Source organism: Gymnoscopelus braueri, assembly GCF_963280865.1.
Source record: "Gymnoscopelus braueri genome assembly, chromosome: 11".
Classification (NCBI taxonomy): domain Eukaryota; kingdom Metazoa; phylum Chordata; class Actinopteri; order Myctophiformes; family Myctophidae; genus Gymnoscopelus; species Gymnoscopelus braueri.
Genome location: NC_137613.1, coordinates 50317911 through 50345507, shown reverse-complemented (window position 1 = coordinate 50345507; position 27597 = coordinate 50317911). Strand labels below are relative to the sequence as shown.

General features: G+C 41.6%; 1 protein-coding gene across 1 annotated transcript in view; it reads left to right on the top strand.

Annotated features, from left to right (window-relative positions):
- Positions 1-25270, top strand: part of pkib (protein kinase (cAMP-dependent, catalytic) inhibitor beta) — a 30681-nt gene extending 5411 nt beyond the window's left edge. Inside the window, exons 2-3 of the mRNA XM_080443295.1 lie at positions 20807-20968; positions 22630-25270. Of these exons, the coding sequence (XP_080299421.1) occupies positions 20827-20968; positions 22630-22721 (234 nt within the window). The 5' untranslated portion in view covers positions 20807-20826 and the 3' untranslated portion in view covers positions 22722-25270. The remainder of the gene's footprint in view (positions 1-20806; positions 20969-22629) is intronic.
- Positions 25271-27597: the final 2327 nt, after the last annotated feature.

The window sequence follows — 27597 nt, the reverse complement described above, 5'->3', positions numbered from 1 at the left end:
ATCCCCCACATTGCAATTCTACAGACACACATGGGTACGGGTTTCGGGGGGGGGATAGTGGAATCTAATACCACCCGCTGGTTTATAAAATCAACCGCCAAGTGCACACAGACACTACAATGGCTTTGTGCGTTGGACCATGAGCCGTGTTGCCAGCCTTGGCGAGAAATCAGCAACCGCAGTCCGCAGGTCTATGAAAACAAAAAGAAGCAACTATAAGGCCACATGAGCACTTCAAACTACTAACTAGAGCTTTCATATCCCCTAAATATTTCAGCCCGGCTCGACTAATAATTGACAAATTAGACCCAGCCCAGCCCATCAGTCATTTTTCTAAAGAAGCCTTATTTCTCATTAAATCTTGGTAATTCGTTAATTCTTCCAACAGTCTATATTTTATTTAAAAAACAGCTTGGAGCAAATAGGGCTATATAAATATATACACTGCCCCAAAACCATTTTAAAAATGATTATGGTTATTCTATGAAATATATGTTTCATAGAATAACCGTAATCATTTTTGCGATGGAGAAATCACATCCAATGTTACCTTCTAGGCTACTGCCGCTGCCTGTCCTGTCATTTGAAGAAATAATCCAACATTTACTTTGAGGTGAAAAAGACATGAAGAAAGCTCAATAGTCTGAAGATGTCATGTTATGGTTTAAACTTTAAAGGGGGCTCGATCTGCTGCTGCGTCATGACAAGACAGCTGAGTGATTTGACCTACTTTTGAGTTGCGCTGCCCTGTTGATTAATTATTTGGCATCAGCTGTGTAAGAAATGAATATATAACTATTTTAAATGGCTTTCATATACTCTTGGGGATCTGACTAATATGACAAGTTGCTTATTGTGAACACAATAGCCTACGCTACAAATTAATTAATATGTGAATTTATTTGGATGTAAAAAAAACGTAGACCCGGCTCAGCCGGTGCCGACGGGCCGGGTCGGGTCCCGTTGGGTTTGGGCTAAAATCTTAAGCACTTACATTTTTTATAAGATGATAGAATCATCTAGTGTGATTTTCATTTTGGCTGCTGTCTCATTAAACCCATGCTGCGGGTGAATATTATATTATAGCCTATATTATATATATTAGCCTATATTATTATTATATTCCCAGCGTAAACGCTACGTTCATGACCCCCCAAAATAACCATATTTGAACTGGGGACCCCCCCATTTTGTTTGACTCGGTTCCACAGATAAATATTGTGAAAATAGCAGATCTACAAGCTCGCCAGGCGTTGGGTGCTCCATTGTGGTCTCGACCCACAGGTTGAGAACCACTGCATTAAAAGCTCCAAGCAAGTTACATGTCTAGTATGTTGTTGACCACGTAATGTAATATTTTTGGTTTAGTGTTAGGCTTCTCCGTGGCGCGCGCGCCTCATTGCATGCTGTCCAAAATAACAGATCTGTAAGCTGTCGACAGACATGACGCAGCGCCGTTGATAGCTTGTATGTCTGTTATTTTGGGTAGGTAGGCGACGCACATACGCATCGCAGCAATGTGTCTGGGTTTGAGAGGCTTTGATTGATGTAAACTTAAAGTTTAGCTCTGTTCGGGATTACTGAACAAAGGTGGATGATGAAAGATAACGGGGACAATATGGATGTAAGTTAACTTTAACTGCGTCACTTCAGAGGAAACTATGGAGCTACTACAGAGATGTTTACACACCCCTGGAATCCATTAGAATGGTGGAAATAGAACAATACAGCCAACGTGAGTACATAGGCTATAGATGGGTTTCCTGTTTGTAAACATAGAGGATGATGCGCGCGCAGTGGCGGGATGAGCCTGTAGAGGGCGCTATTACCCGCAGCATCTCTGGCCACTGTACATTCAGAAAATAAATGGTCTTCACCAGGTTTAATGAAAGTAGATTAAATGATGCAGTTTGTAATATCTTCTTTACTCAATAAAAATGATTTGTCGAAAGTTGGATCTGTTTGTATATAATAGCAGCATTATGCCTATTATGCCTATAATAGCAGCATTATGCCTATCTAAATCCCGAAAATAACGAGAGAGTGAATGGCACTTCCGGTTCGTTCTCCCCCGCGCATGCGCAGATCGCGCACTCTGCTCTGTGATGACGTCGCGCGGAAACCCATCTATAGACCTTTCCTAAAACTGTCCAATTTAGTATACCCATGTGCTACTGTTTGTCTGTGTACCACGTAGGAGCGTTGTCGCAACATGATGTAATTAATTATTTGGGAGCAGCTGGTGTGTACCAATAGTATACATATTTTAAATGGCTTTCATATACTATTCCGGATCTGACTAATATGACAAGCTTATTGTGAACACAATTGGCTACAAATTAATATAAAAATGTATTTGGATAAAATAAAAAAAAGAAGGAAAACAAGCCCAATGTGGCTTATAATAATCAGACCAGGCAACAGTGCAGACAGGTAGATAGGCTAGAGCAGGGGTGGGCAACTTTGTAGATGGTGAGGGCCACAAAATGTCCTCAATCACTCTGGGGGGCCGCATTGTTTATCGGCAGGGACCCCCCCCCCCCGTTGACAAAACGGTCCGGGGGCGGTGCGCCGGTTCGGACCAAAATGCCAGGGCTGAATTTTGGTCCCAGCCCGCTCCTGTTTATCAGCACTCTCGCCAGTAGTACCCCATTACTCAAAAAGCCCATAATAGTCACATATGTGATAAATAAGGGATATTAACTATTATTTGTTATAACTTTGTTTTTATTTAGCATTTAGTAATGCTTCTATCAACTTACTACAGCTGTACTGCTAAACAAAACTTCACATCTCTGAGTATGCCTTTCAGAGTATTGCTGTAACCTTGGCTTAAAATATACAAAAATGAACACTAGAATTATAGTTAATAAGGCTGAAGCCTTATTAATTTATAATTTATAATTTTTAATTAATAAGCGCTCTCGTTTATTTTAATAGAACTATTAAAATAAACGAGAGCGCGCTCTACTGGTGGACTGTTGTAATTAAAATGGTTCATGGAAAGTTGCATGTTTGGAACAGTTGAAGGCAATAGTTCACCATTTCCGATATGTTTAGATTACTTTGTTTTTCTTTGTGATAAAAAAAAAAACTATTAAAAAAAAAAAAAAAAAAACTTTTTTTTTTTTTTTTTTTTTTTTGATTTTGGCCTGGGGCCGCATTGAGTGACGGTGCGGGCCGCATGCGGCCCGCGGGCCGCCAGTTGCCCATCCCTGGGCTAGAGCATATATTGGATCGGGATGACGGCTAGCGCAGTCTTCTCTTAAAGGCAATGGCTTCTGGCACGGTGATTGGTTTTATCATTGTAACGCCCAAACCACACCTATGCATAATGTAACGGGTAGCTCAGATGTTTGGCGGGTGAGGGGGGTGCCATAGAATACCGAATTTTGCGGGGAAACGCCTCTTGCCTAGTCCGAAATCCGAAATTAGTGGTTTTATTCAAATCTGGCCCTGAATAGAGCCCTGAATATACCAAATGTCAAATACGGAAAAAGAATGCCAACGTCACTCTTCTAGTAATTCACTTTATCAGCCTGGTGTCTCTTTCTCTTACAATTCCACCTTTTAGGCTACAGTATAAATCACATTAGCGAGGCCTAGAGTTGGTAATATATCATCGCTGTTGGGCAGACACCTCGTATCTCCCTGTTTCAACGTTTTAGTTTTTTTCATCACATACTTTGTTGTGAGTGTAAAGCAAAATTAGTTATAACAGCCGATCTACAAGCCCACAACGCGACACGTTGTGAGCTTGTAGCTCTGCTGTTTTCACTACTCCTGAACATTTTCTGAAAAGTAACGGTTTTGGACATATGAGGTTTCCACCCGACAGCGACAATATTCTTTTCTGGCCTTGGCTTGGGAGGACTGGGAGACAAAACACTTTTACAAAAAGCCTTGTTGGGACGTATCATTTAATATTTTACATTTATAACCACTTAAACCGTACTAAACTACAACTTTTTTATTTTCTTTAATTACTATGATTACCTATGCTGCTACAATTTCTGAAGAAAGGAAGCCAAAAGTAAATCTGTTTAACTCTTATGTATCCGTACACCAAATGTAACAATAAAGCACCTTGAACGTAGATGACGGGGTCCCCAAGGACTCTATATAATACTGCTGTAGATCCGTTGGTATTTCCCTATAAAATAGCTGATCTACGACCTAGCTTGTAGATCTGCTATTCTCGCCAAATGTTCGTCCCAGAATACAGATTATTCTATGGTTCATGCGCTATACATATATTGGCGTGTACACCAGCTGTGACCCACAGCCCTGTTTTGCCACTGCTAAGTGAATCATCCATCCTTGTTTGATGTGGTCTCTGTCTGACATCATCGTTTTATTCTGAAGACAGGATGATGTCACGTGTCCACTCACTGTTGCCTCCCCCTAATTCTCACTCTTGTAATTCCTGGTCTGAGACGAGGCTATGTAAAGAAGGAAAGGACATGCATGTACTTTATGTCTTACCAGGCTACTGTATGTCACCATTTGAGTCAGCTGATGTCAGCCATTGCAATGATAGTCAGCTTATGGCTGGTGGTTGCTCAGTCCTTTCTCTGACTAGTTCCACTGTCACATTTCCTTAAAGGAGCATATAATTGGTCCTCACTAATGCTCTCTATAAGATGACACCATTTCTGTCTAGTCACTCTGCGTCTCATTGGCGGGCTGTGGACAGTTCAGAAACCTCACTCTAATGACACAATCGGTTTCCTCCACAGAGCAAAGTCATCTACTTCAGCATGCTAACTTTAGAGGATGAGAAAAGCTATCGTTTGCAATCATTTTGAATCCCCATCGATGATGTCATTGGTAGGCAGGTTTCTGAACTGTCTGAATTATTACATTAACCACTTCAGCCCTATTTTAAATGTTGGCTATTTGAAAATAGCTGATCTACAAGCTCGCAACACGTCGCGATGCACGCGTTTTGAGCTTGTAGATCTGCTATTTTCAAAAGATTTTTATACATTTTGCACATAACTTGTGAAACGGGACACTTTTACTTTGGTACTACTTTGGTAGTATATTTTGATACCAATACTTTTGTACTTTTACTCAAGTACATTTTGATTACCAGACTTAACTTAACGTAACATAGTGTTTCTATGTTGCAGTATTGCCACTTTTACTTAAGTAAAACATTTGAGTACTTTTTCCACCACTGCATGTCAGTTTACCACAGTGCTGTGAATCCAGGTCACATGGATTCACAACGATTCACTGCTTGTCACATGGAGGCTGGAGATAATGGCGCTGGTCAGTCATTATTGCTCTGTATCGACCGGCTCCCATAAACCCGTCACCAAATGAGTGTTTGTGGCCTTTATCGCGTGACCTATGGCCCGCTGCCATTTGACCATGCTGCTTTCATCTCTGTCTGCTACTATTGTGACTCCAAGAAATGTCAGCAGACAGAATGATAATGGATACAGTGGGGACTGTCTGCTGTCAGTTTGTAGCACATATATATATATACACACACATACACATACAACTTTTAGTTATGTATGGGCAAGGCGTGTGTTTCTTTGAGTCGATGTCTGCCTAGCTGTGACAGTTACAACACACACAGTCACACAGAGAAATTGCGTTCCTGAATGTCTTCACATGGTAATGATCATATGCCCCTGTGCAAGTTCAGATCAATTGCTCAACGCACTGAGGAGAAAAACGTGTTCAGACAGACAGACAGAGGTTTGTAGAATATATAGTTAGATAATACAGACAGTGGTTCTCAAACCTTTTCATGTCAAGGACCCCCAAAATGATATGGCTGCGGACCCCTATCTCAAAAATATTTTGTGCCAGGGACCTCCAGACAGGGGTATTATTTATTTACTTGGCCTATAATGACATGCCCAAAATGGGGATGCCAGAAGAATCAGAATCAGGTTTATTGTCACATCACAGGTTTACAAGGTAAAAAAGTGGGTGAAATTCGTTTTCGTACATCGTTCCCATCGCAACGTTATTTCCATAGAAAGGAGAGGGGGAGGAAGAAGAGGGGGGGGCAAGTGGGAAGGAGATCAAACAAGAGAACAACAAAAAGGCCAAACAAGTTATCTACATATTTACACTAGTACCTGAGATAAAAAATATGACGAAGGTGCCTGTGCATAGCAGCAATGTATACTGTGCATGATATACTTATGGACGTTAAGGTGCTTAGAGAAAAGGTTAAAGAAGTGACCTATTCTGAAGAAAACCTTAAGACTGCCAGGAGGCTAAGACAAGCATTAAATGTGGCATGATGGAAGTCTATTCCGTATTTGGAATTTCAATAATTGGGTCATATCAGTACAGTTAGTGCTTCCATCGCACTTTACATGAGCAAAAGGGCCATGTAGGTGCAGAGGTGAGTGGGTGCGTGTCATATGATTATTGTAGAGATTGCTGGCTTTTCAGAGGACAGTGTTACTTGAGGTCAGGAGGAGATCAAGTTCTACCAGTTCTACCTTACCAAACCAAAACTTTTTTTTTGGATTGGTATGGTAGCTACTAGCTAATCTTCTATCATGATGAGAAAGTCTTAGACCTTGCATAGTTGTGATGTAAGATATGTGGAGCAATGGAAAAAGAAAGGTCAGAGTCAAAAACATCATACACCTGTATGATGAGTGAAGATAATGATAAAGGGCATGACAGGATTGCAGGATGCACTACTTTCATGCAAGGGTCCTAACTTTAATCAGAGGTGAGCAAACTTCTAAGCTGGAGGTCTGATGGTGATTGTGGACCACAGGCTGTGGATCAAGGGTTTCCACGGATTATGATTGTGGAGTGTTATTATAGTTATATATTGTTATATTTGGACACTTTGAAACACTTTCTCTCAACAGTGAAAATATTTTTCAACCAGCTTTACTTGTCCAGTTCTGCCCTCCTTTGTTTTTGTAGCAAATGGATCCTTCTGAACAGATCTGTTTTTGATCTTTTCCTACAGTTTATAATTGTCTGACCACACCACACATGAATCCATTGTCTTAAAAAAAAAAAGGTTTCTCCAACAAAGGAATAAACACATATTTAGCTATTTTCAGGGAATTAAGGTAGACTATTATCAAACATTACTTCTAGCTGTCTTGTCCTCTGTGCAGTACCATGTACAATAGCACAAATCTCCTGCAGCATATTAATGAGCATGTCACCCTGACACTTTATGAGTCACCAAAATTATTCAAACCAATTTGAATTCAAAGATTAGATTGTGAATATTTATTATGTTTTTATAACGAAAAAACATCACATGGATGCACCTGGGACGTATCATCAGTGTTGTAGCCTGGGGTCATAGGATGTTTCGGGTCTCGCAACATACACCCTCACCCAGGTGACCCAGCCAGGGTTGATCAAGCCCCGACTTACGTCCCAGGTAGCTACCCACGGTCAGTCCTAAATAGGGAAAGACAGGGCCACTCAATACGCTTGTCCGAAACTACTCTGCCAGGAATGGGGGAGAGCGGAGGCTCTGGCACGTTTGACATTATCATGAAATATATAGACTATATTTTTTAATAATAAAATAAAATTTACTGAAATATAATTCAGTAAATTAACATCATTTCTTTCATCCAACACCTGTTGAAATTCTATTCAGATTCAGATTCTTTCACTCAATCCACTCACAGGCTATTTTGTCGTGTGTGCATGTGTGTGTGTACACTTGTGTTACTATACTTGTCATTTTCCTGGTTCTCACAAGGAAATGTTTTGAGGTTTTGTGTTATTAGAGTCAGCTTGGGGTTACGGTTAGGATTAGACATTTCTATGTTGGCTATTCAAAAATAGCAGATCTACAAGTGACACACTGCAAGCTTCTAGATCAGCTTTTTTTTTCATGTTGGAAAATGTTTAAATAATTAGTATTTTTCTCAGCTTGGGGTTAAGGTTAGGATTAGACATTTAGAGGTGAGTTTTAGAATTCATGTTTGGAGTTATGCCTATTTGACTTAGTTGGTGTCATGCACCGACAGATACAAGCTCACAAGCTTTTTTTTTGTTGGCTTTATGGTTATAAAGATGCCTTTTCACAAAATCGCCATCCTAAAGCATGGCCTGTCAATTGCAATTATTTGAGATAATCACAATTATCTTTTGTATAACCTTTTAAAAAATTGTGGAAATAGCAGGGACTCAAAACGTGTCGCAATGTGACGTGTTGTGAGCTTGTAGATTGGCTATTTCCACTATTTATGTTTTTTGGAAAGCATTTAAATATGTATGCTAGATCGTCACATCTGCCCTGTGCAACTTTTGTTTACGGAGCCTAAAAGCCAAAAAGAAATGTCATTTTTATTCATAATGTGCCAACGTCACACAATTAAATTGTTAATCACAATAATTTGTGACAATTAATCGTCAAGCAAAAATTCATATTGTGACAGACCTGCCGTGTGTGTGTGTGTGTGTGTGTGTGTGTGTGTGTGTGTGTGTGTGTGTGTGTGTGTGTGTGTGTGTGTGTGTGTGTGTGTGTGTGTGTGTGTGTGTGTGTGTGTGTGTGTGTGTGTGTGTGTGTGTGTGTGTGTGTGTGTGTGTGTGTGTGTGTGTGTGTGTGTGTGTGTGTGTGTGTGTGTGTGTGCGCGTGCGCCTGTGCTTGCGTGTGTGCGTGCGTGCGGAGAAATGTTTTTGTCCGAGCATCTGAAGAGCTCATTTAGTTGAGAGCCTGTCAGAGGAGGAGTCGAGTGCTACAATTATCATTTAAATGGCTTTTCAATGGGGACTGTCAATTAGTGTGCTTCCCACGGAAGGACAGAGCCTAGTGTTGCCAGATTGTGCAAGAGATGCAAGCGGTGGTGAGGTCTACGAAAACAAGCCCAAAAGAAGTGATTAGGCCACATGATCGCACACACACAGGCGGTCCCCAGAAAACCACTTTAACCCACATTTTAACGACACAAATCTTGTATGGGGGAGTGTCCTTGGCACAAAATATTTTCAGATGGGGGTCTGTGGACTTTCTCTCAATATGCCCTAATATGGATGACTGATGTCATAGTACTGACAAACAAATCAAACCGAGATCAATTACAATTTCAAAAGATGTTTATTTGCCAAATGGCCATTAAGTTTGAGTAGCGTCATCGTGCAATGACATCGCAACGTCGTCATCACAAACATATCATTGTCCTCTAAAAGTAATTGTCCAGTTAATACAAAGTTTAGTTTTGCATCGTCATTCAAGACACTCTTGTATGATGAAGTAGGACATTCATTTACCAAAAAAACATAAAAAGATGAAATATGGAGATATGTTTCTGCCCGATACCAACGATATGATGCTATGAATGAAAGATAATAGAGCTGCAAGTACGATCACTTCCATAGTGATTATTCAATTGATTATCTACAAGCTCACATTGCGTCGCAATGCAACACAAGCTTGTAGATTGGCTATTTTTGGCAAAGAGATTTGGTGTAGAGAGAAATACTAGACAACCTATTATAGATCCCTGGGGGACCCCGGTCAACTGAGTGTAGGTTTTAAGTGGTGAATAGGCAAGTGTGTATTATTTGTTATTTAGGGAAGTGTTGCTGTTACCCTGGGCTAATAGTGATGTGAAGAGAGATGTTGTACAAAAAAACATTTTCAGAAAGTCAAACATATTTCTAAATAATGTAATTACATTTCATCAAAATCTAGGACATTCCATAAACAACTTTTTAGAAGTAGTGAAAACGGCAGATTTGCTATTTCCACAAATTGTGTGGGTCCTGGGAGACATCAGATTTTGCCTCTTTTTTTCGTCTTGAAAAAAAAGTTTGAGAGCTGCGTTACACAACCCGCCGTTATGAAAGCCTTTTGATAGAAGAATAGCCCCAGAGGTCAAGGGTCGTTCAAAGACAGCGTGACAGAAAAGAACGCAGCGTTCACAGGTCTGCATCTTCCCTTCCCTCATCAGTGATGAACCGCTTGTTAATGACACTAATTACTACCTGGGCTATTTATATACCGTATACCCTGGCCTGTAATTAAACCACAAATAATATGTTTCCTTCAATCAGTAGTGCCAATGTGTAAAATAGTTGGCAAATAAAAATATTATAATGTTAGTTAATAAAACATCAACTGATGCACAAACTTGGACACATTACCTGGAGTCACTGGGTGTTTCGGGTGTTGCAACAGACACCCTCCTCCAGGCGACCCGACCGAGGCTGATCAGACCCCGGCCTGTGTCCAAGTTGCATGCTACTGTAAGTGTACTGCCCCCACTGTCTCTTGAGGGGTATTTAGAGACAGTGCTAATTAGGGGTTAGAGTTAGCCTGGCACTAGCCAGACCGACAACACGGATTCACTCACACATGGCATGTGTGAACGGAATACGTGAATCTGCGCCATCAGTCCGGCTGATGCCAGGCCAGGTTAGTTGAGATGTTGCAGCTGGTGTTGGCGACACTAGAAGGCTCTAGGCCCGGGCCTAGAGCCACCCCAGGCCCGGAGGCAACCCACAGTGCCTATAGTCTAGGCCAGTGGTTCTCAAACTTGAGGCTGCGGACCCCCACCTGAAAATATGCTGTTCCAGGGACCCCCAGAAGCAAAGATTTGTGTTAAAAATGTTAGCCGATCTACTTGTAAGCTCATAGCACGGCAGTCTGTGCCGCGCTATGAGCTTGCATATATGCTATTTTTGAATAGCTAAAGTATAAAATAATAGTTCAAATGATTGTGACGCTATGTTAACTACTTTTGCTGGGGACCCCCTGGTACCCCCCCAAGGACCCCTGGGGGTCCCCGGACCCCACTTTGAGAACCAATGGTCTAGGCCAGTGCATATCAACCCTGGCAAACGTCCCAATTTTGGGCCGGGGCTACTGCTGAGGTGTGCCGCGCCGTTTGAAGAAGGTTTTTTTTTTTAACAATAATAATAATCAGGCATGCAAACAGCCCCGAGGTGAAAAGGGTGACAACATGCTGTTTTTTTCGGGTCAGGTGTCACACTATTGCCCTATTTGGATTCAAAACGGCTAGTGGAAGCTGAAAAGCTACAAGTTTGCATGTCTGAATAATGCAAAAACAGAAATATTTGTTTGCATTTGCTTTTTTTCTCGTGAAATTAGTGTATCAGCACACCCCTAGTACCGTATATATATATAATTATATATATATATATATATATATATACACCGTATATCTAGGTGTGCCCTGGGATTTTTTGGCTATGCCAGGTGTGCCTTGGCACAAAAAAAACATAATGCCTAGACACAGTGCCTAGACTCTAGGCACTGTGGATTGCCTCCGGGCCTGGCTCCTCCTTCGTCTACTCTAACCAGAAGTCGGGGCTTTTCTGTGCGTTGCGTCGTCATCGTTGCTGCTGGGCACAAACATCGCACTCTGCCTTGATGGATTAAACCCTCCCTGCAGGTTTCACCGCTGCCTGTAGCTTTTGGTTCTTCCTCACGGAAGAAGTGGTTTGGGCTGCCAACCCTCTCCACCCCGGGTCGCCGTCCTCTGTCTCTCCACACTCTTCATGGTCGTCACATTATGTTCATGTACAGTATGAATGCTACTTACTTTCTCCCCGACCTATCAGATGTATGTTAAGAATAAATAAATAGAACGCTAGATCTGACATCTGTCGATCTGTAAGAGACTTTTCCGAAACCTTCACATTCAATGCAGGGCTCGCTTTTTAATGCCACACCATAATAAGGTCCCTATCCTTTAAAACAGCTCTTCACACCGGTTCTCTGCAATACGGGGCAGAGGATTCTATTCAGAGAGACAGACTTTCTCTCACCTAAGGGTCTCACCATGTGGGAATGGGTGTTTCAGCACAATGGACAGAGAGAGAGAGGGAGAGAGAGAGGGAGAGGGAGAGGGAGAGGGAGGGACGGACGGACGGACGGACGGACGGAGCTTGAGAGAGACGGACGGACAGAGTAAAAAAAGCCTGGGTACTGAGGCTAGACGGAGAGAGAGAGAGAGAGAGAGACACACACACACACAGTGTTAGTGAGAGATGCAGGCAGGCAGCACTCAACACAGCCTCGCATGGCCTGAAGGAGCCACAGTGCTCTGTGCTTGTCATCAATCTAACAGCAGGAGCACCCAGACATCCTGAGAGGAGGCAGAGAAGTGTCTCCATCTCTACAGCTCCTCTGTGCAACAAGGTGTAAATTGGGACGGAGGCTGAGAGAGCCTCACAGAGCCCCGATCAGGGCCCACTTGAAAATCTTTGAAATCGTTCGCGGCCCACCCAATGGTCAGACGGGTGGGCCGCACGCATTTCCAGAGCATGTTTATTTTTAATGATCAATCAATTGTTTGTGTTCCGGCGTGGATCAATGGAACTAACATAGTATACTTTTTTTCTCTTTTTTTCTTCTTCAATATTGCTAGTTGTAAAGAAAAAAATACCATGGTATTCATTTATCAATGGTATATGTCAGTGGTTCTCAACCAGTGGTCCGGGGACCACCAGTGGTCCTTGAAGGGATTCCAGGTAGTCCCCAGCTAAATGATGCAGAGTTGCTAACCAAATGGACCCTTATATAGATCTTTAACTCTTGAGAGCGTAAAATGAAACCAAATTGCATTTTACGCTCTCAAGAGTTAAATGATTGTTAAACATCTGCATTACTTAATGTAGAATAATTGTTATTTCGATCAACGTTTGCCTGTAATCTCTCCTATGGTACCAACATCAATACAGCATGGAATTGTGGACAAGATCTTCTCCAACGATAACACAATATTAAGTCTTGAGTCTGAGAGGCTAAATCTCATCAAACGGTGGTCCGTGGCTCAAATGCAGAATAAATAACGGTCCTTGATATGAAATGGGTTGAAAACCACCGTTACATATTATGCTATTATGTTGTTAAAAGCGACCCACAGGTTGAGAACCACTGACACAGAGCCTCACAGACAGGCTTCACTAATCACCAGCCTGCACACACCATGAGCTCATCCCAATAGAAGGTCACCTGATTTCCATGCAAGAAAATTCAGCTGTCTAGGAAACTATAATCTCTCACTCTCTCTCTCTCTCTGTGTGTGCGTGTGTGCGCACGTGCGTGCATAGACTGCATACACATATATATATATATGCCAGACTTTGTAGCCAGCCTAACGGCAAAGCTTACATGCACCAGGAGCATGTGATCAGGCTGCACAAGCACGCGTGCGTGCGTGTCATCCTCTTGTGTGGAGTATCATCATCCCTAAACTCGTAAAGCCGGGTTGTGTGTGTGTGTGTGTGTGTGTGTGTGTGTGTGTGTGTGTGTGTGTGTGTGTGTGTGTGTGTGTGTGTGTGTGTGTGTGTGTGTGTGTGTGTGTGTGTGTGTGTGTGTGTGTGTGTGTGTGTGTGTGTGTGTGTGTGTGTGTGTGTGTGTGTGTGTGTGTGTGTGTGGGGGATGGGGGATTAGGATGGAACAGCGCCTGTAATAAAGGCTGCAGAGGAAATCATGTTTACACAGAGCCTGAGTCTCAAGTTTTGAGGTGAACAAATACATGATGTCAGGGGGGGGGATTACGTGCTTCTTTTTTTAGACCCCCACCCACTGTCCTCCCCATCCCTGTGATTAGTTTATTTGACAGAACCCGCCCTCCCCCCCGCAATTAATCCTGAAGTGTAATGTGTACCCGCTGGCTGCTATGGGAACAGGGCCATTGTTACAAGCGGTAGCTCTATACCGGCTGGATATAGATATGGAATATATTAATCGACAGTTTATCAAACTAACTGATTTAATTGATTAATGAAAATCAATTAACATGTTTTTAATTACGTACATTTTAATAAAACAATCAACAAATAATCAATCCCTATTTTGGGCATGTCATTATAGGCAAAAATCTCCAAATATTTTCACAAACTTTCAAAGATCGTGGAATATTTTCACAATTTTAGTTGCACAACAGTTGTGCGATTCTGTATAAAATAGGGCTTAAGTCCGGGTGTGTTAGATTGAGGGTGTGTCAATATGCATTGTGTCTGCTGTCTAAGCTTGCACATTGGCTCTGGGCACACGTACATCAGCGTGATAGAACTATGAGAGTGACGACACTAGCGTTGACTCCCATTGTAAGAATGGAATGCGGAAGTTCCCTGTCCATCTCAATGAGGAAGTTCCAATGTTTGGAACTACAGGAGGCAAACATCCCGCTTTGCGGCGAGATCAAAGCGTGACGCAACTCTCTCGTCTACACTCTGACATACATCTAACACAATGATCAATTTGATTAGCTCCAGCTGTGTTGCTTAGCCTACCCTTCTGCAGTTTTAACCTCTACATCAGGAGTGTCAAAATGTTTTTTTTTTCACTGTGAAAAGGTCTCTACAAAAAAAGAGAAAAGTGTGCTCCTCTGAGCACAGGTCTCCGCCAGGCCGGGTTGCCTACCCAGGGCCCGCAAACTTTGGTCATAGCTACAAGTTTGGAATGGGATCATGAAAAAACTCATAGATCTTGATCACATGACCCCAGAGATGATGTTTACAGCAGCAGCAGTGGTCTCCGCTGCTTTTGATAGATTTTTCTAATCACGGCATGGATGATTTAAGAACAGTGTTGCTGTCCGCAGTGCCTGCGTGCAGTGACACCCTCCCTCCCCTCATTTAAAAAAATAAGCAAAAATGTACTTCCTACTACAGCACTCCTAACTTAAAATACCTTCCCACGGCCCTGGACATGTTTGCAGTAAAGGAAAACAAACGATAAAATCAGCCTAGGATTCATTCCCCCTTGAATTCACAGAACTGAGATTCACAGAACTGAGAATTCACGGAACTGAGAGCAGATATATACTCAATGAACTGCATTGTATCCTAAACATGCTTGCCTTAATCTCCTGGGAAGGACATGTCTGGTACACACGCACAGCATGTACAGATGCTCAGTAGGACATAGGGAAACAGAAAGCTGTGTCAGTGTTTTTGTTTTCTTTTGCAGTTAATAAATTCTTCCCGAGTTTTCATTGGCCTCGTTTTCATCAGGGAAGTTGACGACGTGACATTAACCCTTTGAGGCCGGGAAGGGAACGCATGTGTGTCATTTTAAGATTTATTTGGCTATTCAAAATAGCAGATATACAAGCTTGTAGCGCGGTGCCGCACTACGAGCTTGCAGATCTGCTATTTTTTAGAAAAATCGTGAAAATGTGTGCAAATCTTTTATATACATTTTTAACTAAAATCTTTGCTTCTGGTGGTCCCTGAAACAAAATATTATTATTATATACAGGGTCCCCACGGTCATGAAATTCCTGGAAATATTTTGAAATTTAAAATTAAAAAATCCAGTACTGGAAAAGGTTTGGAATTGATCAAAGGTCCTGGAATTTATCAAGGGTCCTGGAAAAATATTTGGCTATGCATTGTTTTTGGCTATTGATTTTTTTAAATACAAAACATTTTCATAAACATGTATAACATTACACAAAATATGTAACATAAGTAGTTTTTCGCCGAACGGGCTGTGTAACACCGACGTGCGACGTGACGCGAAGCGAGCGGACGATGAAATCTCATTAAAATACATGTTTTTGAATGAGACCGTCCTGACCTACCGCGAGCGACAACGAACCGTGCAACAACGTCGTCCACCCCTCCTATTTTCGCTCGCAGGGTCACTATGCCCTAATTTTGCACGAAATGTTGAATGAAATTGTACTATTTTATATTCTATGCTTTATTTTTGCTACACTGCCTATCTTTGGGCATTGTACATAGGAGTAAGAGACACATTATTGCGCTGAATGATTGTTTTATAGGCCTGGAAATTGGGCTAAATATTCTGGAAAAGTTTTGGAAAAGTTTTGGAAATTCATTGCTAAAAATGTGTGGGGACCCTGTATATATTACGGTAGACAAATACATATTATTTTGGGGGTCCTTGACAAGAAAAAAGTTAGAAAACCATTGATAATATAGCAACATAAGTAAAAAAGAAAAAAATGAAAAAAAAAGGATTTAGAAGACATTTGTAAAATCCCCAGAAACAAAGATTTGAGTTAAAAACTTTCGCTTTAAAAAAGCATATATATATATTCAAACTAAAGATTTGCACACATTTTCACGATTTTTCAAAAAAATAGCAGATCTACAAGCTCGTAGAGCGGCACTCGGTGCTGCGCTATGAGCTTGTAGATCTGCTATTTTTATATAGCCAAAGAAATCTTAAAATGACACAGATGCGTTCCCGGTCTCAAAGGGTTAAGGGAAGCATCACTAATCAAGTCACAGGGTGAGATCTACAGTAGAGTAGGGCTGTACAATATGTTGAAAATGTATCGTCATCATCACAATGTCATTGTCAACATGTGCAATAAAGACATATCGCAAAAGACGTTACATCATTATTGCAAAATATATTGTTTAAAGGTAGGGTAAGTGATATTTTGGGGTTGAATCGCTATATTCTGATAGTAATCATTGCTATAGAGTGTTTGTTCAATAAGAGGAGTTCCCCCATCTCTCCAGCTCTTTAATAAACAGGAAATACATTTTCAGGTGGCCTGCACATTTTCACCCAAGGAGACCGAACCCATTTATCAGCTTCAATTTTATATTGTTCCAGTTCCAATTTGGTCTGCTGATTTCTTTGTGTCATCACTTCCAATTTCACTTGTTAATCTTGTATTATGTATGAGTTCTCTGATTGGATAAAATTTGTATCTTACTAGGGCTGTCACGATTATGGAATTTTACCTGACCTTTAAATTGTCACTCTAATTGCGATTAACATTATTGGAACATTATGATTACAAATTACATTTATGTTTGGCTTTTGGTCTTCGTAAACAAAAGTTGCACGGTGCAGATATGATTTACTTGACGCAAGCCCTTTGCTCCTCTAGGGTGCATAGGCTGTTGACAAATGTCCTCCATTCACAGGGCAGATATGACAAATAACAAATATTGAATTACTTTATTCTTCAAAATAACCCATAATAGTGGAAATGGCCGATCTACAAGCACAAAATATGTTGCATTGTGATGTGTTTTGAGCTTGTAGATGTGCTATTAACACCATTATGGGATACAATAAATAAAAAAGAACATTTATGGAAATGATTTTTTATTTTTTTTTGTAATTCAAATGTTTATTTGTTTTTTAATATGATACAAAATGTAACTCCAGTGGTACAAATCAGCATACAGCATAAAACAACAATACAGCCATTCCAAAAAATAAAATACAAAATAATAACAAAATACAAAATAAATGCTGTCCCAATATCAGAGAAGGTTCATATATATCCAAAATCTGTCCCATGTGTCCTTCATCTTTTTTTCTCCATTCACTCTACCCAACATATATTCGTATGATGTAATCTTAATCATTTCCTCATTCCATTCTTTAAGCCCAGATTTGACGATTATGTTAAAGATAATTTATGATTATCTCAAATAATTGTGATTAGGCGATTATGTAATAGTTGTGACTGGACTAATCCTGACCTGAAAATGCATTTTCTGTTTATTAAAGAGCTGGAGAGACAGGGAGACCCCTGTTAGGCTGTTACTGAACAAACATCCTACAGTATAGCAATGAATACTATCAGAGAATATACAGTATAGTTATTTAACACTTATTTTAACAAATGAGTGTTTAGATTTTTATAAAGTTGTATTCATTTCAAAATCAATCAAAATCCAGGTATAAAGGATGTTTTTGTTTAGATTAGAAGACGTTTTAAGGTGAGCAGTGAGAAACTGTATTGCTAAGTTGGTGGTAGGCTATATATTGTCAACAGCAGTGCAATGTTTTCACCAAAACCACGTTGTTGGAATGGAAATATGCAGTAAATCAATGTATTTCTCTTCATTTCATTGTGTGCATACAGTAGGCTTTTCATTGTCTGGGTTCCATGTTAGCAGCAAACCTAAGGCTGAAAGACAACCTGTATACGTCAGTATTTGTTTACTTATCGCGAGTCATATCGTCATCATCACAATAGTCAACAAATGTATCGCATATTGCATGTTTTCTTCTAATATCCTGCAGCCCTAATGTAGAGCACTGATGACGACGCTTCGTTCTTGGTTTATGTGTAGTTTCTTGAGGCACTACACTGTCGCTCTGGATAAGAGCGTCTGCTAAATGCCTGCATCGTAAATTGTACATGAATTCAGGTGAAATGAAGAAAATGAACCACCATCTGTACTCCTTTTCCCTCTACACCAGGTGTGTGTGTGTGTGTGTGTGTGTGTGTGTGTGTGTGTGTGTGTGTGTGTGTGTGTGTGTGTGTGTGTGTGTGTGTGTGTGTGTGTGTGTGTGTGTGTGTGTGTGTGTGTGTGTGTGTGTGTGTGTGTGTGTGTGTGTGTGTGTGTGTGTGTGTGTGTGTGTGTAAAGGCACAGTGACGACCGTTGTCTCCTCCCTTATGGAGCGGAGGGACCAGAAATGGGTCTTTGCTCGACAACAACATGCACGTGCGCGCACACAGACACAAACTCGCATGCTTGCCCGCCAGAGGTGTATTTTTCTCGTTGTCATGGCAACAGCGGTTCGCTGTGTGTGTGCGCGCATGTGTGAGATACTGTGTGGCAGGTGATGTAATTGTGTGTGTCACTGTTGTGGCCCTGAGCGACTCATGAGATCTCACACACACACACACACACACACACACACACACACACACACACACACACACACACACACACACACACACACTACAGAAAGGATTTATGGTTGAAATGGGGGCTGTATCTGTCTGATCTCATGGTCAGGTCAGTAGTGTGTGTGATGGTTGCTCAGATGGTTATGAGCGCCCGGGCGAACCGGCGACCTTCTGATTACCAGGAGGTCCTACTGAAGAGCTTGTGAAAGCGCTGCAGCGAAACGCCATCACGGGCCGCAGAAAAAAACGTTAACATTTTAGTCAACTAAATCAACTGTAGATTTAGTTAGACTAAAATCTTGTGATATTTAGTCAACTAAAACTAGAATCTTGTTCAAAAGACTATGACTAAAACTAAATACATATTCGCTGTCAAAATGAACACTCATTGGAACACAGGTTCTATTTTTCCATTTCCTGAAAAGTAATCGTTTTGGACTTCCACCCGACAGAATCAATCTTTTATTTATTGTCACATTACAAGTAAGGTGGGTGAAATTCTTTGTTGTGCAGGTTCATCATTACAGTTTTATAAGATAGAGAGTCATCTCATAGAGAGAGAGGAGAGGCATAAAGTGCATTATATGACTAATCTACAACATAATACAATAATGTGACTGAAGTGCATAATAAATAAAAAGTCACGAATGTGCTTATATAAATGTCCCTTTAAACACAATTCAGTTCAGTCTGTGCAGTGTCACCAGACTTAGCTTTTGTTAAGCAGCCTGATTGCTGCTGGGTAAAAAACTGTTTACAACTAGCAGGTGCTTTGTCCTCTGCACACAGTACATGCATGTTTTGTAAAGGCACTCCCTCTAGTGGACAATAAATGTCACTGCAAACCTGTTTCCTTTGTCTCAATTCAGGTCATTTAAGATTTCTTTGGCTTTTAAAAAATAGATATACAAGCTTGTAGATCTGCTATTTTTTTTTTCTGCCAATATTTGCTTCTGGGGGGTCCCTGGGTCCGCGGCTAAATACATATAATTTTGGGGGTCCTTGACGTGGAAATAGTTGGCGCACCACTGATATAGCAACCAAACAACAAAAATGATATGTATTTGGCCGCAGACCCCCATCTCAAAATATTTAGTTCCAGGGACCCCCAGAAGCAAAGCTTTAAAATAATATACACTATAAAAAACTGTGTACTTACTGTATGTGTGGCATTGTAAGGACCATTTACCTGGTCCTCACAAGATAAATGGTTGATATATGGTCAAAAATATTTTTGGGGTAGGCTTAAAATTCTAAAAAGATTCCGGTTGGGATTAGGGTTAGAGTTTTGCCTGATTTATACTTGAGAGCGCCACGACACGTGAGCTTGTAGATCGGCTATTTTCTGCCTCAGAGTTGGGGTTAGAAATGGCTTGTAGATCTGCTATTTTCTAAGGATTCTGACACATTTAGATTTTTCTTGGAAAAACTTGGGACAAACTGGACCATTCTGCATAATGAGTACTTTATTACTTAATCTGACCTTGCAATTTTACTCAAGTAATTACACTAGAGCAAAATTTTTATACAGGACTTTTATTTGTAAGGGCGCGCTCCCACCGCACTTTTATTTTACCTCTGGGGCAGAATCTGCCAATGCTTTGTCAATGTAAATGCGTGGATTCACGCAAGAGCAGATCTTTCCGCATGTCACGCAGACCTTGCGTTTATCCGCTCTACACGACTTGTCCATTTGAAGCATAAAACTGCTGGAGGCAGGAGCAGATTTTCCTCCTCTGTCCAATCGGGTGAGTCGAAGGCGGAAGGCAGAAGGCGGTGCGGGCTACGGGGAGGGTCTTGAAAGTGAGTGACAGGCGCGTCACTCCCGTTTTTTAGAATCCGCTGGCTGCAAAAAACTGTGGCCGCGCACAACCTGCGTTTAACGCTAGCCGACCATGTTTTGGTGGGAGCGCGCCCTAACAGAGTATTTCTACTGTGTGGTATTGCAAATTTTGTGGGGGGGAAATAGTGAAAATGTTCTAAAATGCTGATGCCCGCACAAGTATAATAATACATATACACTGTAATGCAATGGAAAACAAAAACACCTTTCTGTTTTTCTATGTCCTACGTGAGCATCTGGTTCATAATGTGTGTAAAGCTGATCTAATGTGTGTGTGTGTGTGTGTGTGTGTGTGTGTGTGTGTGTGTGTGTGTGTGTGTGTGTTTGTGTGATACTAATGTATTTTCTCATTAATGAAATGGGTGTGTCCTCTCCCAGCCTGGTGATTGGTTCCTGACATGACCGAGGTGGAGCCTGTGCTGGACTTTGCATCGTCGGGGCGCTCGGGTCGAAGGAACGCCCTGCCAGACATCCTGGGCTCTCCAGCGGGGGTCAACCCCACCGACCTGCCTCTCAAACTGGCCGAACTCAACCTCAAAGGTACAGCGAGGTCTTTGTACCATATGCTCACCATGGCTGTGCATGTACTGTACTGCATACTGTACTGTATACTGTACTGCAGTGGTTATCAGACCTTTCTGAACAAAAACTATTGTGAAAATAGCTGATCTATACGCCTCGCGTTTTATATTGCAGTTAGTTGATTACTTTAGCTGCAGTATTACAGGTATTAAAAAGGTCTTAAAAGTCCTTAAATTGTCTCTTTAGAAATGGACCTGTATACACTTATACTGTATGTTGGTTTGTTTACTGTTGAGTGAGAAAACAATGTTGCACATTAAGCTATCTGGGGACCCCCCTAAATCATTTGGGGACCGCCCTGGAGGTCCCGACCCACAGTTTGTGAACCACTACTGTACTGTACTGAGAAAAACGACTCCCATCCTCAAGATGGAAGTCTTTAGGATAATTACAGGATCTTGCCTGATCGTCGCTCCCAATCCCAAACATCGGGAGGGCCGATTTCTACCCCAAATACCCTGATGATCTTGTAGTGTGCGCGTACCTTTACTCTCTAAATTTCACTTATTCTCTGAAGGTGGGCTCACACTGCAGGAGTTTTAAAATCTTAAACGATTTTGAAATTTAGTAGCATCACACACTGAAGGAGAATCCATCGGAAATAATATTTTGGGGGCGGCCAGTGGTTAGTGAGCCCGCCTGGGGAGCCAGAGCCCCTGGCGAGGTACGATTCTAGACCACGCCAGCGATTTGTGTTTTCGATTTGTGTCCCTGAGCAAGACTCTTAACCCCTAATTGCTCCCCGAGCAATTAGGGGTGCACAATGGCTGCTCACTGTTCCTAATGATTTTAGGATGGGTAAAATAAGAAAATATAAAAAATAAAAAATAAATAAGAGGACAAAAGAGGACAAATTTCACGTTTGTGCAAATAAATCTACAGTGACAAATACTGAATGGCATCTTACATTACATGCACACACATTTAATATTTTTAAATGCCTGAATGCTGCAATCACACAATACAGGGTTTTGCTACAATCATCAGGGCCGGGTGGAGCAATGCAACAGCAACTCGATGTGATCTTATTTCACATTAAAATTGCCAAGACGGTGGGCGGAACAAACGTGACATCTGGACTGGCGAGGCGCACCGTTGCTCCGATCCGCACCAAACTTGGCACATACACTATTCAGGTGTCTGCCATGAAAATAGTCACACCAGGCAGGGGCCATATGTGGCTCCTAGGAGCCATATGTGGCTCCTAGGGGCCACGGACAAACCGTTGTTCCAATCCGCACCAAACGTGCCACAAACATTGTTCAGGGGTCTGCCATGAGAATAGAAAAAACAAGATTGCACACATTTGAGGCACAACAGCAGTGTGTGTTGAAAAAGATGAGGCCGTACAGCTCTTAGCCACTATACAAAAGTTTATTAAAAGGTACAGGAAACCAACGTTTCGACAATGTTGTCTTCCTCAGGGTTTAACCAAGCAGTGTTTAACATTTCAAATGGCCATAACTCGGTGACCATTGCTCTGATAAGCACAACATAAGAAGTCCTGTGCGGCCTGATAATCTTCTTATGAAAATGTGCCCAAGATGGGGACACACACCATGAATCAACGTGGTTCAACATTCTGGCTCCTTTTTTTGGGTTTGTTTGTGTATATACAGATGGTCCCGGATCAGGGGCCCAGTCCCCCACCACGACGGCAGAGGGGCCCCCGGCTCCGCCGGAGAGCTCGGACGATACAAAGGGATCCTAGGGACGCCTTTACACACCTCCGGGGAGGCCTGCGAAGAAGAAGAAGATGATGACCCGAGATGAACTGTTGAAGAGAAAGGACGGAACGGCAATCTACGAAAGACTGATGGTGTGTGTGTGGTGCGTGCCTACCTACCGGCGGCCATGTTTGCAGCACGGCAGCTGGCGAGGGACAGTGATGGACAGAGACAGTCGGACAGAGGGGAGCTGACTGTAAGGAGCGCGGTGTCAGGGTTTAACGCAGTGGTTCTCGAAGTGGGTGCCGCGGCCTTGACGCAAGTCCAGGGTTTGCCGCAGAATACTTTGGTAGTCTTTGGAATTTATGAATATCACTTCAGTTTAACCACTTAGACCCTCTGTACTTGACCTGAGTGGCACTGTACTCGGTGCGTTCTGTTTCCATTTACGCCAAATATCTTCGCCTAAAATAGCATCTACAAGCACGCAACGCGTTGCAATCTGCTATTTTGGGCGAATGTTACCCCCCAGAATAGGGATGCTGGGGTTCAAGTGGTTAAATGTCAAGTGTAAATTTATTTTCAATCTGGCCTAATGGAAACCGATATTCTATCAAGTTTTCCTTGTGACATACTCTTATCTTGGGGGCAAAGATTTAAAAAAAAACGTACGGTAATATGACATAAATGGATGGGTTCTATAAAGCAACAATGTAATTCAGGATGAAAAAAAGTTATTTACAGGCGCTCCCTGAGCCAAAAAGGTTTGAGAACCACTGGCTTAATGGACGGATGGAGCCACCTGCCCACTACACTACGATGACAGACACAGAGGGACAATTCCTGGAGGATATATCAATATTATATTGATATGACACTAGATATACTGACTGGGATGTTGGAGATTATGATATGGCAAGTGTGTTGTTGTCCTTTTCTGGTGTTCGTCGTTTAAAGCCTTAATTTATAATTTGATTAAATTAAATTATTTTGGGAAATAGCAACCGATCTAAAAGCTTGTTTAAAAGCAGGTGATCGAAAAGATCACAATGTGTCGCGATGCTTTTAGATTGGCTATTTTCGCAAAAAAAACTTAGCGATATTTTCCAAATTGCCTAGCCCTTCGGGCAGAAACTGTACACGGAGACGTTTGGATTGATCACCTACATACACTACAATGAACAGACGCACGCTGTCGATGCCTGGCAGATAATTCTGCTCTGTCGCACAGCGGTATCGCGGGCCGGAAAAAAAGCAGACCTACAAGCTCATCCACGGCGAGTTGTGACCTCGTAGGCCCGCTGTTTTTGGTGCTCTATGCCGTCAGGTGAATGAACATGAATTGGGCTTAAGGCGAAAGGACACTTTGGCAGAGGTTTGGTAGTTAGTTCAAAAAGTGAAGGTCACTCACATCCAGTTGGTCGCTGGTGCTGGACAAAGAGTAACAGAAAACTCATACATAGGCTTATGGGTTTTGTGATGTTATATATTGCCAGAATCTGATTTATTTGCATTTATTCATGTGCTAAAAGAGTGACTTTGAGAGCTAGATATTTTTGGATTCTAATCAACGGATCAATACATCTCGCCAATAATTGGAGTTGCATCATCATGACAAGAAATCTACACAACCCAAACCTCTACCAAAGTATCATTGCGCGTTAAGACTTTTGTATTGTATTCGGTCCAACTGATGGAGACTCGGCAACGGAAGATCAACAGGTCAAACCGTTCTGTGCTTATTTCCTCGCATTTTCCTGCTGATTTCTGTTTTCATAATAATCTGTCTGACTTCACCGTGGCAGTGATCGGGGCGGAGATGTCCTTTAGTGGCCTATAATAGTGGTTTTAAGCTTTCTGGTGGAATTGTAAATAATAATAATAATAATACAATGTGTGATATTATAGGGCCAGGGGATTCTGTGCAAGCCCGGGGGCGGGGCTTCCTCTTTGGTCTTAACCACTTAAATCCCAGCATCCGAATTGTGGGGAAAGCTTTCGCAGAAAACAGCAGATCAACAAGCTCATTGTGAGCTTGTCAATCGGCTATTCTCAGCGAAAGCTTTGCCCACAATAACAGAAAGCACGCTAGTATAGAGCCCTGAGGGACGCCGGTCAACCATATAGGGTTTAAGTGGTTAATCGCCAGTAGCTGAAGATCTGTGTGACATATTTGAGAGTCCTGCGGCGCAGATGGTGCAATCTAGGCCTGCTTTTGTAAATGTACCGTTTAGATTCTTTGCCATAAGACTGTTTCGATAATAATAATAATAATAATAATAATGCTGAACAGGGATTGGTGTCCGTGCTGTGCAACCTTTTTTTTTGCAAGACAACAGTACTCCAGGATAGCACCGTTCAGAATATCTTTATACATTCCACACAAAGCACATTGTGTGGCACTGCCAGTTGCTTATACCTACATTGCTACATTGTGTTGCTAAAGTCAAGTATTTGCAGATTCTCTACAGCTCAAAGCTGCCTTTTAAAAAGCTCTTTATTTTCTTTCTTTATCTCCTGTGAAAATGCGTCTGCCGGCCGTTTACAATGGAGCAATGTGTGTTGTGTTACAATAATTCTGGGCTACTGATAATATACTCCTATAGACCGCCGAAGTCTGACGTAATTTACACATCCTTTGTTTGTCTACCTGGTTCGCAGTTTTCCACCCCCGTTCTGAATCCCATAGACGTATTTAATATCGCGTCAAATAAGAACTGTGTTCCAAAAATAAACAAATGACCCCGGCGTGTTGACTCTTATGGATATGAAGCATCAACTGACGGTGAGAAAACGCTAATGTTACTTCCGCCGAATTAGTTACATTTTCGCCAGAAACAGACTGTATCAAATATAAGTGACTGACTATCATAAACGATACAGAACCTCCTCCCTGACAATAACGCCGACACGCTGTGTTTATTTTTGGACCACAATTCTTATATGAGACGATTCTAAGATGACCCAATGTTATTCTCCATAGAGAAATTACTTCCGCAAACCTGGGGATGAACGAGTCACGTCAGGACTTCGGTGCTCTATAGGCTTTATCCACAGCAGCCATACTGGAAAGAACAGAACAGTAGAACTTATAAAGGACTTTCATTTACAGCCTGTGTCCACACACATAGCATTTTATGAGCGGGAGGGTGCTTTGGATATCATCTTTATTGCACTAGCACGCAGACTAACATGTGCACTGTTTAAATCCAGGTTCTGTTATTAGCACACATAGTTTAGCTCAAACAGCTTAATCATCAACTCAACGGTTGTGTGTGGGTAGCTACGATTCCACGCCGGGTCGTAAATGACCGGGTTGTCACAGACATGCACACCGGTTACACCTGGGGTCCGCAAATGCTTTGCAGAATGCTTTGCGGACCCCAGGTGTGACCGTGACGACCTGCCTCACAAAAATGATATGGTTTAGTGACAGTGGGATTTGGCAGAGGGAGATTGAAGTTAAGAGTTAGGTCATATGTCTCTCAACATGATCCTGGAGCTCCATCAGCACCTGGCCTACGATCATCACTCTTAACAACTCGCTTCCCCACACTGTCTGTCTCACCAGCTGTGCTCAATCAATGCCGTTAACACACAACACCGCAACAAACCTTCTATGGAATTTTGCCTTTCAATAGGCATCAAGGATTTATTGAACAGTTTTTGTCCCACATGAAATGAACAGAGCTCATTTGAGTTCGCACAACCCCGGGTAGGGACCAATTAGTATAATTTGTAAGACCTGTGAAGGAAGTAAGGAAGAGGCCCAATTTCTTTCCAATATGGCTGCTGTGCAAGGAGCCTGTTTTTTCTTCAGTTTCAAAATCAGATACACTGTATCTGATACAGTACCACACTACATGTTTATTGATAAACTGCACATTGATTGAAACAAATACACTTGTGAAACATACATTCATCAACCATTTTAAGAGCTGCCTGTAAGTGATATTGTTATTCTTGTTAAGATAAGTGCTAGCTCTGTATTCTGATCAGAGTGTTTGTTCTGTAACAGGGGCCTCTCCAGCTCTTTAGTAAACAGAAAATAAATTTTCAGGTCGGAATATCATTTTCATCCAATCAGGAGAGAGAACTCACAGGGATACAACATTGATATTGGGACACAAGCTGATAAATGAGCTTTGTGGGGTTCTCTCCTGATTGGATGAAATTGGCAACCCACCTGAAAATGTATTTTCTGTTTAGTGAAAGAGCTGGGGAGACCCCTGTTACTGAACAAAGTGTTACTATCACAATATAGAGCATGGTCTGTGGACCATCTCAATCCGGCCGACGGTGTCCTCAAAGGGAAAACAAAACACCCCCCCCCCCCTAGTGACCTATGAAGTGACAGCTGGCAAGATATAAATGAGTAGGCTTATTTAAAAGTTGATTATGCATTGAAGTGGATTGTTTCATGTAAGTAATATTTTCATTGTAACCTCAGAGTACACTAGAGTGACACAAAGCTGTAAAAAAGTCATTTTGTAACAGACGATTCTTGTGTTGTGAAGCAAGGACCCAGGCCTTCTGGCCTGGGAAATAGTCTATTGCATACATGGGCAACTGGCGGCCCCCACCTTCACTTAATGCGGCCCGCAGGTTAATATCGGAATACTGATGTATTATTGATTTCAGCTGTTACAATTCCAAACATGCAAACATGACCCGCTTTAATTACTTACTAGTCTATATTAGTAGCTTAATGGCTAGTATTAAAATGCTAGTGTCTTTTTTATGTCCAATGTATTTGTATTTAAGTTCAAAAAGTTAATATAAGTATAACGAAATGCATTTGAAATTAAATACAAATGTTACTTTTCAGGATTCCAATTGAAAAATAGCAACACATTTTTTTTAATTTAAATTCAAAAATAGCTCAAGACATGTTTTGAGCTTGTAGATTGGCTATTTTTG